This window comes from Pelodiscus sinensis, chromosome 7, assembly GCF_052426305.1.
Source record: "Pelodiscus sinensis isolate ZL-2025 chromosome 7, ASM5242630v1, whole genome shotgun sequence".
NCBI classification, from domain to species: Eukaryota; Metazoa; Chordata; order Testudines; family Trionychidae; genus Pelodiscus; species Pelodiscus sinensis.
Genome location: NC_143058.1, coordinates 27,353,082 through 27,366,994, shown reverse-complemented (window position 1 = coordinate 27,366,994; position 13,913 = coordinate 27,353,082). Strand labels below are relative to the sequence as shown.

Below are 13,913 nucleotides of genomic sequence, written 5' to 3'. Positions count from 1 at the left end.
GTGAGAGAAGTTTGTTCTTTTTTAGTCAGTTTACTAGTAATATGGCAAGGAAAGATGCATGTTCATATAAACCGAAAATTAATTGCTGGCTTTGGCCTCTGCCTCCCCCCTGAGATTTTCATGATGGATACTATTAGTTGTGACAGTGCTTGGTAAAGATAACTGTTTATAAGAAGGTTAACTGAGAATATTGAATAGCAATGAGAAATTTACTTGTTTCTAAAGTTATGGGCTGAACTGAAGTAGCTCAGAAAATATACAAATGGCAAGATGAGTAATGGAATGTCCAAATGGTAGAACTGTTAGCAAGATAAACTTAGACAGACACACATGGCAGGTGAGCTGTTCTGTCTTGCTGGAACAGCATCTTTTGTTTCAAAAAGATAAGTGTTTGAGCTACACAGTGCTGCTGTTCAGTTCTGTCTTGTTCATTTAAAAACACTCCAATAAACTTGGGTGAGGCATGTTTTTTTTATTGGACTATATGGTGTCTCTAATATGCTGGGACAGATGTGGCTACAACTACAATGCATACACCAAGATCAATGTCACATGCTATAACTTAATTGTTTGAGCTCAGGTGTTCATGTAATTGGAGGATGGTGATACACTTATTGAAAGGAAGATTAACTTGACGGTTAGATACAATTTAACTTAAAATTGATATTGAGCTTCTCTAAGGCTTTAAGATGGAAGGCTTTAGGTATCTTAAAGCGTTTCCCAAATGCCCGGCGCTTATAACACAGTGCACCAATTTATCAGGCTTTTGGAAGGAATGGAATTTAATTCTTATAGCTTTACTCCTATAATATTTGATAACACGTCATCTTAGTTCACTTCCATCTTCCTCCAAAATTGTATAAAGCTGACTATATCAAGTAATCAGATTGAAAACAAAATTAAAGCAGCCCAGTCTCTTACAAGACTTGAAATAATAGCAAATATTTTATTTCAAATACCTATTGTATTCACATTTAACAAAATAGCAGGAAGTTTAATCTAGTCTGTTTATGGAGCTGTTGTTCAGCCCTTAAGTGTAAGTGTGTGTGTGTGTGTGTGTGTGTATATATATATATATATATATATATTAGACGCACATCAACAAGTAAAGATACTATCAAAGTAATGCTATACTGTAAATATGCCTGTATTTTTCATGTGCCCAGAAACATGTATGTTTGTGAATATTTAAAACTTTCTTTTTCTCTATATAGGTTTATCTGTGCTGGAAATCTGCTTAATCATAGCTATGAAACACTTAAATGATGTTTATGAAGGAGAACCATTTAATTTTCAAATGGTCTATAATGGTGAGATGAAAGCCATTATCACCTTTAAAATATATAAATATCACTTTACTGTTACTTAAGTAATATCACTTTCCTTGGTACAGAATTTCAGAAGTTCATACAACGGAAAGCACATTCCATGTACAACTTTGAGAAACCTGTTGTTATGAAGGTAAACCCCCTTAGTTTGGAACTTGTTTCTTTGCGTACCTAAATACTGATTTGTATTGGGGTTATAGTTTTATAGAAAGTACTTTTAAAAATATTTCTGTTCCATAGTTGAAGATCTAAGGGATTTTGCTATTTTGAGTGAAGTGATTGGACACGTGGTACTTGTACTGCCATCCACTATCTGGGTTGTGTAGCTCTTTATACCTGGTTAAATAAAGGCAACTTTGGGGGGAAGGGAAGGGTATTACTTCTGATTTACTGAACCAGAAACATTACATACCTTATGAAAATGGACTTTATTTTTAAGGCATTGAGTAGCTGAACACAAGCACCTGTTGCTATTTATCAACGAATAAGTTGGTATGATCTGAATTTAGACCGTAAGTCCTTCTAGTGAGTGGCAGTGTTTCAGTTGATATAGAACCTTTTATTCAGAGACAATATTCAGATACTTGGCAGATGTTGAAGAGTTGCTTTTTGTGGCATGTATGTTTTTTTGCTGCCCTCATCTTACTCTGATAGAAGATGTAGGACAGGTAGTATTAGTCTTGATTCAGAATTAAGTTTAAAGGCCAATGCCTCTCAACCCAACAGGTCTCAAAGTAGCTTAATTAAGCTTTTTAGATATAATGTTTGTATTGTGAACTAAGGTACCAGTCTCTTGGTGACCTTTTATCCTACCTGCATCTTTTGGGCATAAAACTAGGGATGATAGGCTACGTCTATACTACAAGCCTCTTTCAAAAGTGGCTTTTTTGAAATAATCTTTTGAAAAAGCTTCTTTTGAAAGATCGTCTAGTCAGCCACCAGTATTTTCAAAAGAGAGCCGGGCAGTCTGGATGCTCTTAAAAAAAAAAAAAAAGAAGGAAAAAAGAAAAGCACTGTTTGCGTTCAATAATGCCTCTTTTCGAAAGAGCACTTTCGAAAAAAGACATTATTCCTCATAAAATGAGGTTTTCTGCAGTCAAAACTTCTACATTCTTTGTATTTAATTTTGAGAGAACACAGCAGCAGTTTAGATGCAGGTAAAGCTTCTTCGATAAAAGGCCACTTTTTTCGAAAACCCTGTAGTCTGCACACCCTAAGTGACTACTTGACTAGTCTACTACCCACTAAGCGTAAGTTTATTGGGAAATTCCATCGACTATTCAATTAGCTAATTAATCACTACTTAACATCCCTAAATAAAATTAGACCTATTTGTCACTCACAGAGAAAGGTGTGGTCCACTCCTTGAACATAGTTCAGTTTGTCTGTGCTGGCAGATACAAGGTTCCTTGCTGTTAAAGCAAAACTGAAACAAAACAAAGCTGCTGCTCACTTTTGAATGAGTTGTGCTGCCATCATTTTCTCCCTGGCCTTTATTTAGATTTGGATGAGACTCCAGTGCTTTCAGCCTTTCAACCTCAATTTCTAGTTTCACAAAATGCAGCATAGTGGAGAAGTTGTGCTGATTTGTTTTGACTCCCAGCTTTTTCAAACTGACTGGGCCTTTAAGTGTGGTCACAGCCTTTTGTGCCAGGAAACAGACAGGTATGGCTGTGCTTGGAAAAGTGTAAGTAGCCTGAAGACTTGGCATAATAGATCTGTGGACTACATTCCTCAGGGAAAGGAGGTTTTCATATAAGAATAGACACTTTCTTCTTCCATAAGGGTACAGCACATACCTGAGCTAATGGGAAAAACCTTAACTTGACTTGCTAGATATTACAAAAAAAGCCTTTTTCTGTGGGGAGTGAATAAATAGGATTTTAAAAGTTAATGTGCTCCAAGGCTGTACTGCAAGTCTCACTTTGCTAAGGGTTAAAATGACTACTCTGATTTCTGAAAATTCTTCTACGTAGTGGTAAATAAGCAACTCTTGTAGGATAACCTTCACAACTCATTCATCCATTTGCTTTTCTTCTTGGGGAAATAATTGCCTCAAACTGAAAAGCATCTCTACCACCCAGGTAGTCACTCTCATATGATGGAGTAAACTAGCTGTTGCTATTCAAGTTTGAGAAATCAAATCAGGAAATGCAGAGTTGAGTTTGTAAGCTTAGAATCTCCTTCCTTAAAATGAGTTAAGCAATAGACACAAGAAATTAAAGACTAATTTGTATTGTATTAAATTTAATGCCTTTAAAATCTTTGTATCTAGTTTATTAATCTTTAATATTGTAAATTACATAAGTCTAGCTTGGGTTCATTCAAATCTCAATGAGATTTTAGTGGAAAAGTTCCAACTCACTTTTTATAAATTTAAATACTACTAATGGCTGAGATACAGCACTCTTTTCAGTTCTCCCTTTCTAGATGAGCCCTAGCAACTGGATCTTACTATCCAGTTTTTATACAGGCTGTCTTGATTAAATTGAGCAATCAACTAAGTTTCATAACTCAGTGAATTAATTGATTCTTCAAACTTTTAACTAAGTTGTCTCTTCTGTACTTACTGTGGCTGAAGAGGTACAAAAACACCATGCTTGAAACTAGCAAACCACTTTTTTCAAATTTGCATTGATCCCCTCAAGCTCTAGCACAGGGGTCGGCAAACAATGGCTTTCAAGTAAGATATGGCTCTTTTGAAGCTCGAGCCCAGTCCCCCTCTTACTCTCCCCAGCAGTAGGGAGCCTGTGCTGGCATTACACAGCAGGTCTGGGCAAAACAGTCCAGCCGTGGACACAGCAGGGAGCCCCCTAGACAGATGCTCCTGCTCAGAAAAGCAGCTGTGGGGCCATTTGTGTTCCACAACTAAGGTGTGAGCCAGAAGGGGAGGTGGAAGTGGTGCCTCTTGGCTGCTTCTGCCCCCGTATAATTCCATTGGCTGTTTCTGGCCAATGGAAGCTACCTGTTTCAAGAACAGGCAGTAAGAAAAGCACCACTCCCCCTTCCCTTCAGGCTCTTAGTCACTGAGCACATGGCCATACAGCCAGTGGTTGGAGATGAAGCTCCTGCCAGAGAACTGAGCTGGGCTGCAAGTCTCACTGGTGAGTGTCCCGGATAGCGCCTGCCTGTGGTACCCCAGTCCCTCCTCTCCTACTCAAAACCCCTTACACCGTCAAACCAAACCCTCTGCCCCCCTCGAGCCTAATCCATCCCCTGCACCAGATCACAATTCCTTCCGGACTTACGTTACAACTCCCTCCTTCACCCAAAATCAATGGCCCCAGACCCAAAAAAGATTTCCCACGCCTAGCATAAATACAGATGCTGAAATCTTTTGTTGGCCAGGCTTCGTTTTTAAATCAAGTAAAATATTATGCCCAACAAGCCTCCATCTGGCCAGCATCACAAGACTCCTGCATCCCTCCCTCCCCACACCTGCCCTGAGTCCCCTTCATTCCAACATCCCCTGCCATAAGATTGACAGAAGACAGCCTAAATGCATGCATGAAGTTAGATTCACCAGTTATTTCTTTGAAGTTTACATCATATGAAAAGATGCAAGTCCCATTAAAGTTTGAGTATGTTTCATTTATTCTGTTATTGTCAGTTATCAATATTAAGTTGCATATTTTCAGTCATGCAAATGGGCATTTTTATACCACTTGCTCTGAAATTTGATGTAGTTTGTTTCTTTAATTAGAAAAGGTTGCCAACCCCTGCTCTTGCAGGAAAATCAAGATTGAACAAAGCCTTTTAAAAATGAGTTGTGTGCACAAAATGGAGTGGAACATATTGAACTGTTAGTATACCCTGCATGTATTCTGCTCAGACATTCTGAAAAATTCCAGTTACTATATCAAGCCTGAGAAACTTAAATGTCCTGTTCTTGCAAAAACTGAGCAACCAAAATGAGTATAAGTAGCTATATTTCAGTCATAGTAGTTGCTACTACTTCTGGGTGTCATAATGAGCTATTCAGAATGGTAGTTGTAGCCTAGAAAATGTGTACTCATACCGTGGACTGGCTTGGTTTTTCCTCCCTGTAGGCGTTTGAACATTTACTACAACTAGAGTTAATAAAACCAGTAGATGGACCATCTGTGCGTGCCCAGAGAGAATATCAACTAATGAAGCTGCTTTTGGACAATAGTCAAATCATGGACGCTTTGCAGGTGTATCCAAACTGCCCAACAGATGTGAAACAGTGGGCAACATCCTCACTGAGTTGGTTGTGAACTTTCTGAAGCTTATTAAAGCACATCAGGGTGAAATACAGTAAGTTGATTGTATTGAGTATCATGCACTGAAATTATTCTCTGAAAGTTATACAGAATTTTTTTAAATATAGCATCCGTGTCAAATATTTCATTGTACTGAAAATAAACTTGAATGAGATGTTTACAATGTGTGGGAAGTCTAAACGAGGGCTGTTAAATATTGGTTAATTGAATAGTCTATTAACCTCATGAAGTCGTATTGGTTACTCGACTGTTCTATAGTCCTCAGCCGTGAGGCCAGGAGCGAGTGTGCTCTGGCTCCACCCTTGAGGAACCCCCTGCCACTCCCATGCTGCTGTCTGATACAAGAGCGGATGTCAAGCAGCAGTGTGGATGCCAGCTCCCCTCGCAGACTAGCTGCCTGTCACTCCATGCTGTTGCCTCCGATAGAGGCAGTAGCCCCTGTTAGGGTGGAGGGAGAGGTTTGCAGGTCTGAGCTGCGGGACCTGGCACGAGCCAGAACTGAACTGGGCTGGCTGTCTGCTTGGCTGCTAATACACTTTAATTGCAGAACCATAGCAGGGGTAGGACCCAGACCCAGTGCAAGTCAGGACTGAGCTGGGCTGCTGGCCAGCCTGCTAAAAAAAACTTAGTGGCAAGAGTGGAGTGGAAGGGGAGAAAGTATGTAGTCTATACCATTAACTGTTAAGCTTTTGCTTATCAGTTAATGGACTATACTATTTCATCCCTAGTCTATAAACACCAGTAGCAGATTAGATTCTTTTCCTAGCCTTCAGTTAAAAATACTTTCTGGTTAATTGCCGTAGTTCAGTTGGGTTTAGGTTTTCTTCAGGTAGGTCAAGGATCTACAGCCACCTTCAGCCAGATCCCCACCTGACTCAGAACCCCCTTCTGAACCTGCTAGGCCAAATTGCCTGTCCACACCTTGGGTGCCTGGCCTGGAGATGTAGGGCCTCAGGCTGTTGAGTCAAGCCCAACCCTAGCCCTCAGTGTCAGGGTGAAGTGCAGACTAACCACCAAATTCGTGGGGGAAGAGGGCAGCAGGTTGATCTAACATTTGTGCAGTCAGTGGCTTATACTCCCCACTCTGATGCTTGAGCCTTTATTTGGCAAAATTTGCAGAATCTTAAGTGTGCAAAACTTTTTTTGGCACAGAATTCCCTCAGGAGCTGTGTTCCCTATAGTTGTGCCCCTGGTGGAGAGATTGTCATGCTTCCCAGTTTCATACCAGAACATGCACAACCAAAAGCATGTGTTCACGTGTTCTTTCCTCCTCTTCTTCCCCTTCCCGTCTCCTCCGAGGAATCCACCCAGGGGAAGATCAGCTGTTGACAGCCAGTCAGGTACTGCATCTCCCAAACCAGCTCTGCAGTTTATATACTTTTATCTCCACAGTCATGGTGAATTATAGATTAACTGTTTAGAAACAACCTGTGAGCAAAGCAAGGAACACACATGTTCCTTTTCAGTGCCTCAAATACCCCAGCAGTCTCTCACTGCCTCCCAACTCAGACTTGTATTAGTAACACTTTCATACTTTCTGCAATGCACAAAGTGTGATGTTTTAGTGTTCTGACTGATCTAGGTATACTATTTTTATTTCTTTTACTTGTCCTGGCTGCACGTGTCATTTTCAGATAAAAACTGACCTTAAACATGCTTGGATCTAACAAGAAGCATACAACCCATGCACATTTTTGTATGTCTAATCGACTTAAGACCACAGTGACACATCCCAGCTTAAGTTATTAAACAGTCATACCCTTTAACCCTATTAGGAGGCATGAGGCTTGAAGATGGTTTGTGGTTCATAGGTACAAAGGCTCCAGTCCAGTAACCACCAGAATGATCATTTAACCTCAGTAAGAACATTTTCAATTTGAACAATAGTAATTTATCTATTCTAAGACAGACTTAGTTATTCCCTTACAAAGAACTTCAATTTCTGTTATTAAACTCCTGCCAAAACTATGGAATCTACTCTATCAGTGACTATAGTGCACCAGTTCTTAATTATCAGCTCTGTAATTTTCTGAAAAGCAGGGATGGGCATAATCTAACAAAACCAGAAAAGCTGGTACAACTGGCTTCCATATAAAGTTGCCAGAAAAGGGAAATAGTGATAAATAGTCCAAGTAGCACATAAGACATTTACCTTTTCTGGCTGTTTTTCCATGGTTGAGGTTGATGGAGTGGGATACCAAAAGTTGCCTCCAAACAAATCCACAGTAGGGAGTAATAAAACCCAAATTTGTGGACAGAAGCGTTATTTCAAAGGATACTGAAAGTGACTAGTAAAATGCTTTCACTATTTCGGCTGACCTACAGTTCTTGGGTTCAGTTCTGAATCTCCACTCTTCTTATTTATAGGGAGAGGGAAGGGAGTGTCTCCCAGTCTTTTGCAGCTGTTTGGTTAACAAATACCCTGCTGAAAACTGAACTGAATTCTGCCTCCTAGTAAGTAATGCAGGGAAACATTTACCTTCTATGTCAAATGCAAGAAATATAAATTAGCCTCTACTCTGCTTCTCAATTGTAATGCTATAAATATGGCCGGGGGGAGGAAGAGGGAGAAGGGGTCCTCTCTAAGCTTTTCCTGTGCAAGGTCTCTGAAGATCAAGTGTCACAGCACAAAATGCACCTAGATTCCAAGCCCCAAGAGAAGGTATGAAAAGTTGAAAAAAGGCATATGCAAGTAATACAGTAGTCACTTAATTTTTATTTAACTTTTGGGGGTAGGAGCAGAAAGAGCATACATTTTTATTTATACAATATTTAACAATCACTTTTATCCTGGGCTGGGGTTTTGTTTTTGATACTTGCAGAAAAATAGCAAGTATAATTTGACAGTAGTACAACAACCTGTGCCCAAAACAGATAAATACAGAGTAAAGCTAAAATAATTGCTTACCAATATCTTGAGAGGTAACGAATAATATTTATGGACTGAGACTGCATTAAAAAAAAAGTACTGCTGGTTGAATATCTGAGGTAAATGATGTTCCATCAAGGATGCTACTTGTATCATTTTGCCCATAAACCTGCATATAGCTTTCTGTACTTTGTACCAAATGTTCCTAATAAAAATAAATGCATTGAAAAGGTTGAGAAGAGAAATCAAGAAATATTCACTTCTGTTTGTTTACATTTTAGCTGGCACTCCAAAACTCTTAAAGCTACTCTACATGAATTTTGCTATTTCAAATAGAAGGTACAAAGTGGTCAATTTCCATCCTGATTTATAGTTTCAAAACACCACCATGAATGACAACGCTAGTTCAGGAACTTCAAGAATTGAGACACAAGTCTCATCTGAAATGCTAAGGTACATGTAGTAGTAGGTGTACAAAGAGGAGTCATGCATCATGGTATATAAAAATTTCCTAGTATCTAACATGAACTAAAAAAAGGCAGGGCTTGGACTTCAAGGAAAGCCAAAAGCTGGCCAATCCATCAGTCCTGTGGCAGTTATACAGCGTTCATTTAAATAGACAGGCAAAGCCAACAAGTTGGAAGTGAGAGCCAAGGGACTGACTTTTCTTCACAAGCCAAAATACAGTGAACCACCGGAATAGACCATATATGTACATACACACACCACCACACATGCTGTAAGTACGAAGAGGGACAATGGTCACTACTTCTGCTAGTAAGTAATGCCAGAATATTTTCACTAGCTTAGTTCTTATTTTTTCTTATCCTCATTCATGAATCTGGCTCAAACATTTTAACTTGCACATCAGCAATATTTACTGTACTATAAAAGGAACACAGATGGGTTAAAATGCCCTGCAAAACAGAAATCTTATGTATAAGAACAGCTCACCAAAGTTTCGTTATTTCACCAATTATTAAAAAAAACACTTTTACCATGAACATCCTTTTCAGTGAGATACTGTACTATGCTGTCAAAAATGAGAAAATAGTTAGTACAATATTCACACACTGTGGGAATTTCTATGAAAATAAATATCCCATTAAATTCAGGCTTTGTGATTTCCCTACATCACTTGCAAACACAAAGTGCACTAGCAACATCAAAAGAGCCCCCAAAGAGCATGGCCACCAGGGCCCATACCAGCAGAAGTTAAAGGATTATGCATGGGGGATGCAAAGCTCATACAGACATGTGCTTAGCTAGGTATAACTTCAGCATTGAATCTTGATAACTGATCCTTATATCATCCATGCTGTTCCTTCTACCTTTGCCAGTGTTGGGTTTAAACATCAAAGAGCAATGCAATTTTTCAGTAAAATATGATTTTTTTGTTCATCTCGCTTTAGCCATGATCACTTGATATATGTTTAAGGTATTGTATCCCTGCAACGAAGGTGGAAGCAAAATGAAAATCAGATCAATAAAATGGGTGCACAAGTAGTTTGTTTTATAAACAAAATGAGCAAGTTGCACCTATACCAATAAAGCAGGATTCTTATGGCTACCACGAAACCCTAGGAGTAAGTGACATACAGCGAACAGAACTGTATTGAATGTTATGCATGAATAACATTGCTATTACTCTTCTTCCACCCTCCCCCTGCTTAGAATATGGTCACCTAGATCTTGTTTATAAATAATGTTATTGTTCCCAGAGATTAAGTGCATATTATATGTAAAATTGAGTGTATTCTGTGGTTTTTACAAATAACTGTTTAAAGATAACATTCACAGTGAGCTCCTGATTGTGACATTAAAAACTTCCTTAAAAATCTAATGCATGATTTAAAAATATGACCTGACAAAATACATAGTATAATACTGGCTATTGTTGGTTCATTACTTGAGTATTTTAGAAATTTTTTTTTTAAACTTTGACCTGTATAAATGTAAAGGATCAAATAACTAGTTAATATTAATTTTGAAAAGCACTTTGGCACCTATGGTCAATTCAGGTTTTTTAAGTTACAGAGTATATAAGGCATGATCTCCTAAACCCTAAAACTAATGTTGGAGTCAGCTGTGAAAGCAATTTTATTATTATTTTTTGCTAGACTGTGCTACCTATGTTGGTGTTCGTTACCTCTAAATAGTCATTGCATATTTGAAATTATAGCATAATAACTAAAGTTATCCCTGATTATTTTAAGCAGTTACATCGGAAGTCTGTGGCTATCATTTTTAACGTAACTGATGAACCCATGTATCACAGACATCAATTATCACTCAAACACGATGGCACCAAACTTAAGTGAAGAGAAGTTGCAAATCTCAAAGCAGAGAGAGTGAGGAGTTGAGGGTAATTAAGCTTCCTGAGGTGATCCTGAAACAGTGATACAGAACACTGCATACAGTTTAGTGAAACAAAATACACTATACAGAACTTTTTACATACATAAATAGGGGGGAAAAAGCCTTTTTTAGAAAGAATAAGAATTAAGAGCTTTCCAGTGTCATAGCTCACATAAAATTAAAAGTCATGCTTAAAATTTTCAAATATTCCTCAGACACAGCAAACCTAAATAATATTCAGTAAAAATGTATGCAATATTTTGGGAACGGGAGGTGAGATAAAAAAACTTTAAGCTAAAATAGGAAGAAAGTTTTGTTTCAAACCCAGCACTTTTTATACACAAGCTAGCACAAAAAAGGGATAAAAACACTGCTTTAGGAATGGCCATTTACTCTTGGCATGAAGCTTAGCTTACCCTTTTAAAAATAACAATGAATTTGTAATACAGCACTTAAAAAACATGGATCAATTTATTAATCAGACTGTTAGTGTTGTCAATCTCATAATTTAGCAGATGTGGAACTGAGGTATACCTTGTTGAGGGAGGTTTAAGTAATGCTTGGAAGCCTCTTTGCTATATCCCACTTGATTACTTTTGTTTATGTACATATAACAGCAGCACACTAAACATTCACAAGCTGTGTCATATTGGCATTACAATAGTCATTTATATAAACACAACAGCAAATGCAATAAAAACAAGTTACCCTTTTTAAATCTGAAATGAAATGTTTTGATTTAAAAAAAATAGCAGTAGTTCATTTAAGGAATTAGTCTCTTCTGACAGACATTAAGAAATCTGATGTCAGTTTTTAAAACACTTGATTAGCCCAGATAGGTCCATATTCTTCATTTATTTAAGTTCCTTAATATTTTGCCACTTCTCAGTCAGACGGGAATGCAGTAAAGTCTCATGTATTCATGTTTGGAAAAATGTCTCATCAACATTCCCAAAAGACTTACCATTCCTCATTTCATGTAGTAAGTAACAACAGTAAGCAATCTCATTAGCTTTAGCAGCTCCAGTTCAGAGTCCTGTTGGTCAGAATGCATAACCAGTATAACTATCATAGACTGGATTCTTTGGGAGGAAAGTCAACATTTGTCACCATTGTGACCACTGTCACAATGTCCTCTGTTGTTATAATATTAGTCAGTCTTTGCATCTGAATAATCCGTTCTTCTACACAACCAGCTGATAATCTGGCTTCTGCATCATGATCCCAGCATTCTTCTATTGTTTCACAGAGCATTGCCATTCCCTAAAAGAAAAATTAACATATAAAAGGAGCTGATAATAGAATAGTTTACGTTGCCTTATGCTTTCCATTCTAGGATCCTGTTTTCAAATGGTAATTTTACCAAACTTAAACCACTCACACTGAAATTTTCTATGCCACTTATCTGCCTCAGATTTTTTTCCCCCTGCAGAATGCTTCAGCTAAATCAGTTCAACTGATTCAGAATGAAATTGGGCAAAATATGGTGATTTGCCCATGCTCAAGTGTCCCACACGACATTGTTTACCTTTGCCCATGTGCATGGCTGCCAGATTCCACTGATTTCCACCTGCATAGATTTTTTTTCCTACTGGTATTACTAAAGTGATATGCATGTAAAGGAAGAGCACATGAAGTGAGGTGTGTGGTGATCGCACACAACATTGACTAAAAGTCATGCATTCTCTCTGAATCCAATCAAAGCACTGCTTCAGTTCAGTCAGCTCACCCCACAAATTCTAGCAATACAAGCACAGTTAGCAGGAAATCATCTTGGTTACAACAATCTTGTGGCCCACTGAGATGGAGGGCCACCCATGCAATTCATTCATTAGTCTAGGTGCTGTTCTAGCATCTCCAGGCAGGTACTTCAATTTGGTGGGGGGAGGGGATCACATATGTTCACTAGAAGTTTGGAAAATTTAACTGTAATCCTCTTAAGATTCTGTCTCTGCTGAGCATAATTCATCCCCTCATAGCTCCTACCTATCAAATGGACTGTACATGGACTATCTTCAAAAGGAGACTAAGCTGGATTTTTCCTCTCATTCCTACAACCTGGGAGCTGCTGTGACACCAATTCAGTGCAAAGAGACAGTTTTTCTCCTATGCTCTCAATGCTCCTGCTGGCCCACAGGCAACACTGAGAAGTAATCAACCTGAATAGAATACAGAGGGGTGAGAAGGGCAGGACACAGACCAGCAGGAGGGCACGAGTGGAGAAAGATGATTGGGTGCATAAGTCTAATAATTACTTCAGGAAATTCTCTAGAATCTGAAAGACACCACGATATCTGAGTCTCAACATTTTCAAACTGTCTAGCAGTGAAGTCCAATGACAAAAGCATTTGTGTCATCCTCCTGTAATAGCTGAAACACTGAGGATAACAACTTCGTGTAGCTAACGGCTATTCTCAGCTAAGATGCTAGAAGATCTATGCCTATATATCTTAAGGGTCCCAACCCTGATGATGAACCATGTGGAGGTCAATATGGTTGACATGATCACATTTTTTCAGGAAGTTATATGAAAAAAAAAAAAAGCTATCTTAAAAGGATATGGGTGGCAAAGTGAAGAACTCTGAAGTTAGAAAATGCCAGAACTGAGGTTTATCCCTACCTTATTCACATCAAACTGTTTAAACCCTTCCTAAGTACAGAATTCTATTCTCCATATAAATACACACACACACACACACACACACACACACACACACACGGCTCACCGAACCGCGGTGAGCCCTGCTCGCCAGCCGCGCTGTCCAGTGATCTGCGCAGATCGCAGAAACCCAGCTCTTCCGGGTTACTTATATTATTTGTATTATTGTACAAATAATAACCTGGCTCTTCCAGGTTACTTGTATTATTTGTTGAGCCCTGTATATATGTGTGTTATATAGCACCTTTCTTATCTTAAAATAGGAGATCTCAAACTATTGGTCCTGTTGAAAATGTGAATGAAATAACTCCAAAGAAAATAAGAATAGAAGCCAGGGTATTAGTAGTCAGGTAATGGATGCGTGCTTACTTTGCAATTTATTGTGAAATTAAATACCCTAGCCTGTTATTAGGGAGCAGTATGCTATCAGAGGTGCTGATTTTAGAGACCAAACA

General features: G+C 38.5%; 2 protein-coding genes across 10 annotated transcripts in view; one reads left to right on the top strand and one right to left on the bottom strand.

Annotated features, from left to right (window-relative positions):
- ORC4 (origin recognition complex subunit 4) overlaps nt 1-13,913 on the top strand; it is a 77,363-nt gene that overhangs the window by 52,279 nt on the left and 11,171 nt on the right. For 3 of the 7 annotated variants that reach the window (XM_075933336.2, XM_075933335.2, XM_089779717.1), the window contains 3 exons: nt 1,215-1,310; nt 1,394-1,461; nt 5,378-5,737. In XM_075933336.2, coding sequence (XP_075789451.2) covers nt 1,215-1,310; nt 1,394-1,461; nt 5,378-5,566 — 353 coding nt within the window. In that variant the 3' untranslated portion in view covers nt 5,567-5,737. Of the gene's footprint in view, nt 1-1,214; nt 1,311-1,393; nt 1,462-5,377; nt 5,738-6,871; nt 8,444-13,913 lie in introns of those variants that run through there. The other 4 variants (XR_003091649.3, XR_012905160.2, XM_025191041.3 and 1 more) reach the window with 4 other exon arrangements.
- Nucleotides 8,269-13,913, bottom strand: part of ACVR2A (activin A receptor type 2A) — a 134,584-nt gene continuing 128,939 nt past the window's right edge. For all 3 annotated transcript variants that reach the window (XM_006135677.5, XM_075933331.2, XM_075933332.2), the window contains exon 11: nt 8,269-12,062. In XM_006135677.5, coding sequence (XP_006135739.1) covers nt 11,868-12,062 — 195 coding nt within the window. In that variant the 3' untranslated portion in view covers nt 8,269-11,867. The remainder of the gene's footprint in view (nt 12,063-13,913) is intronic.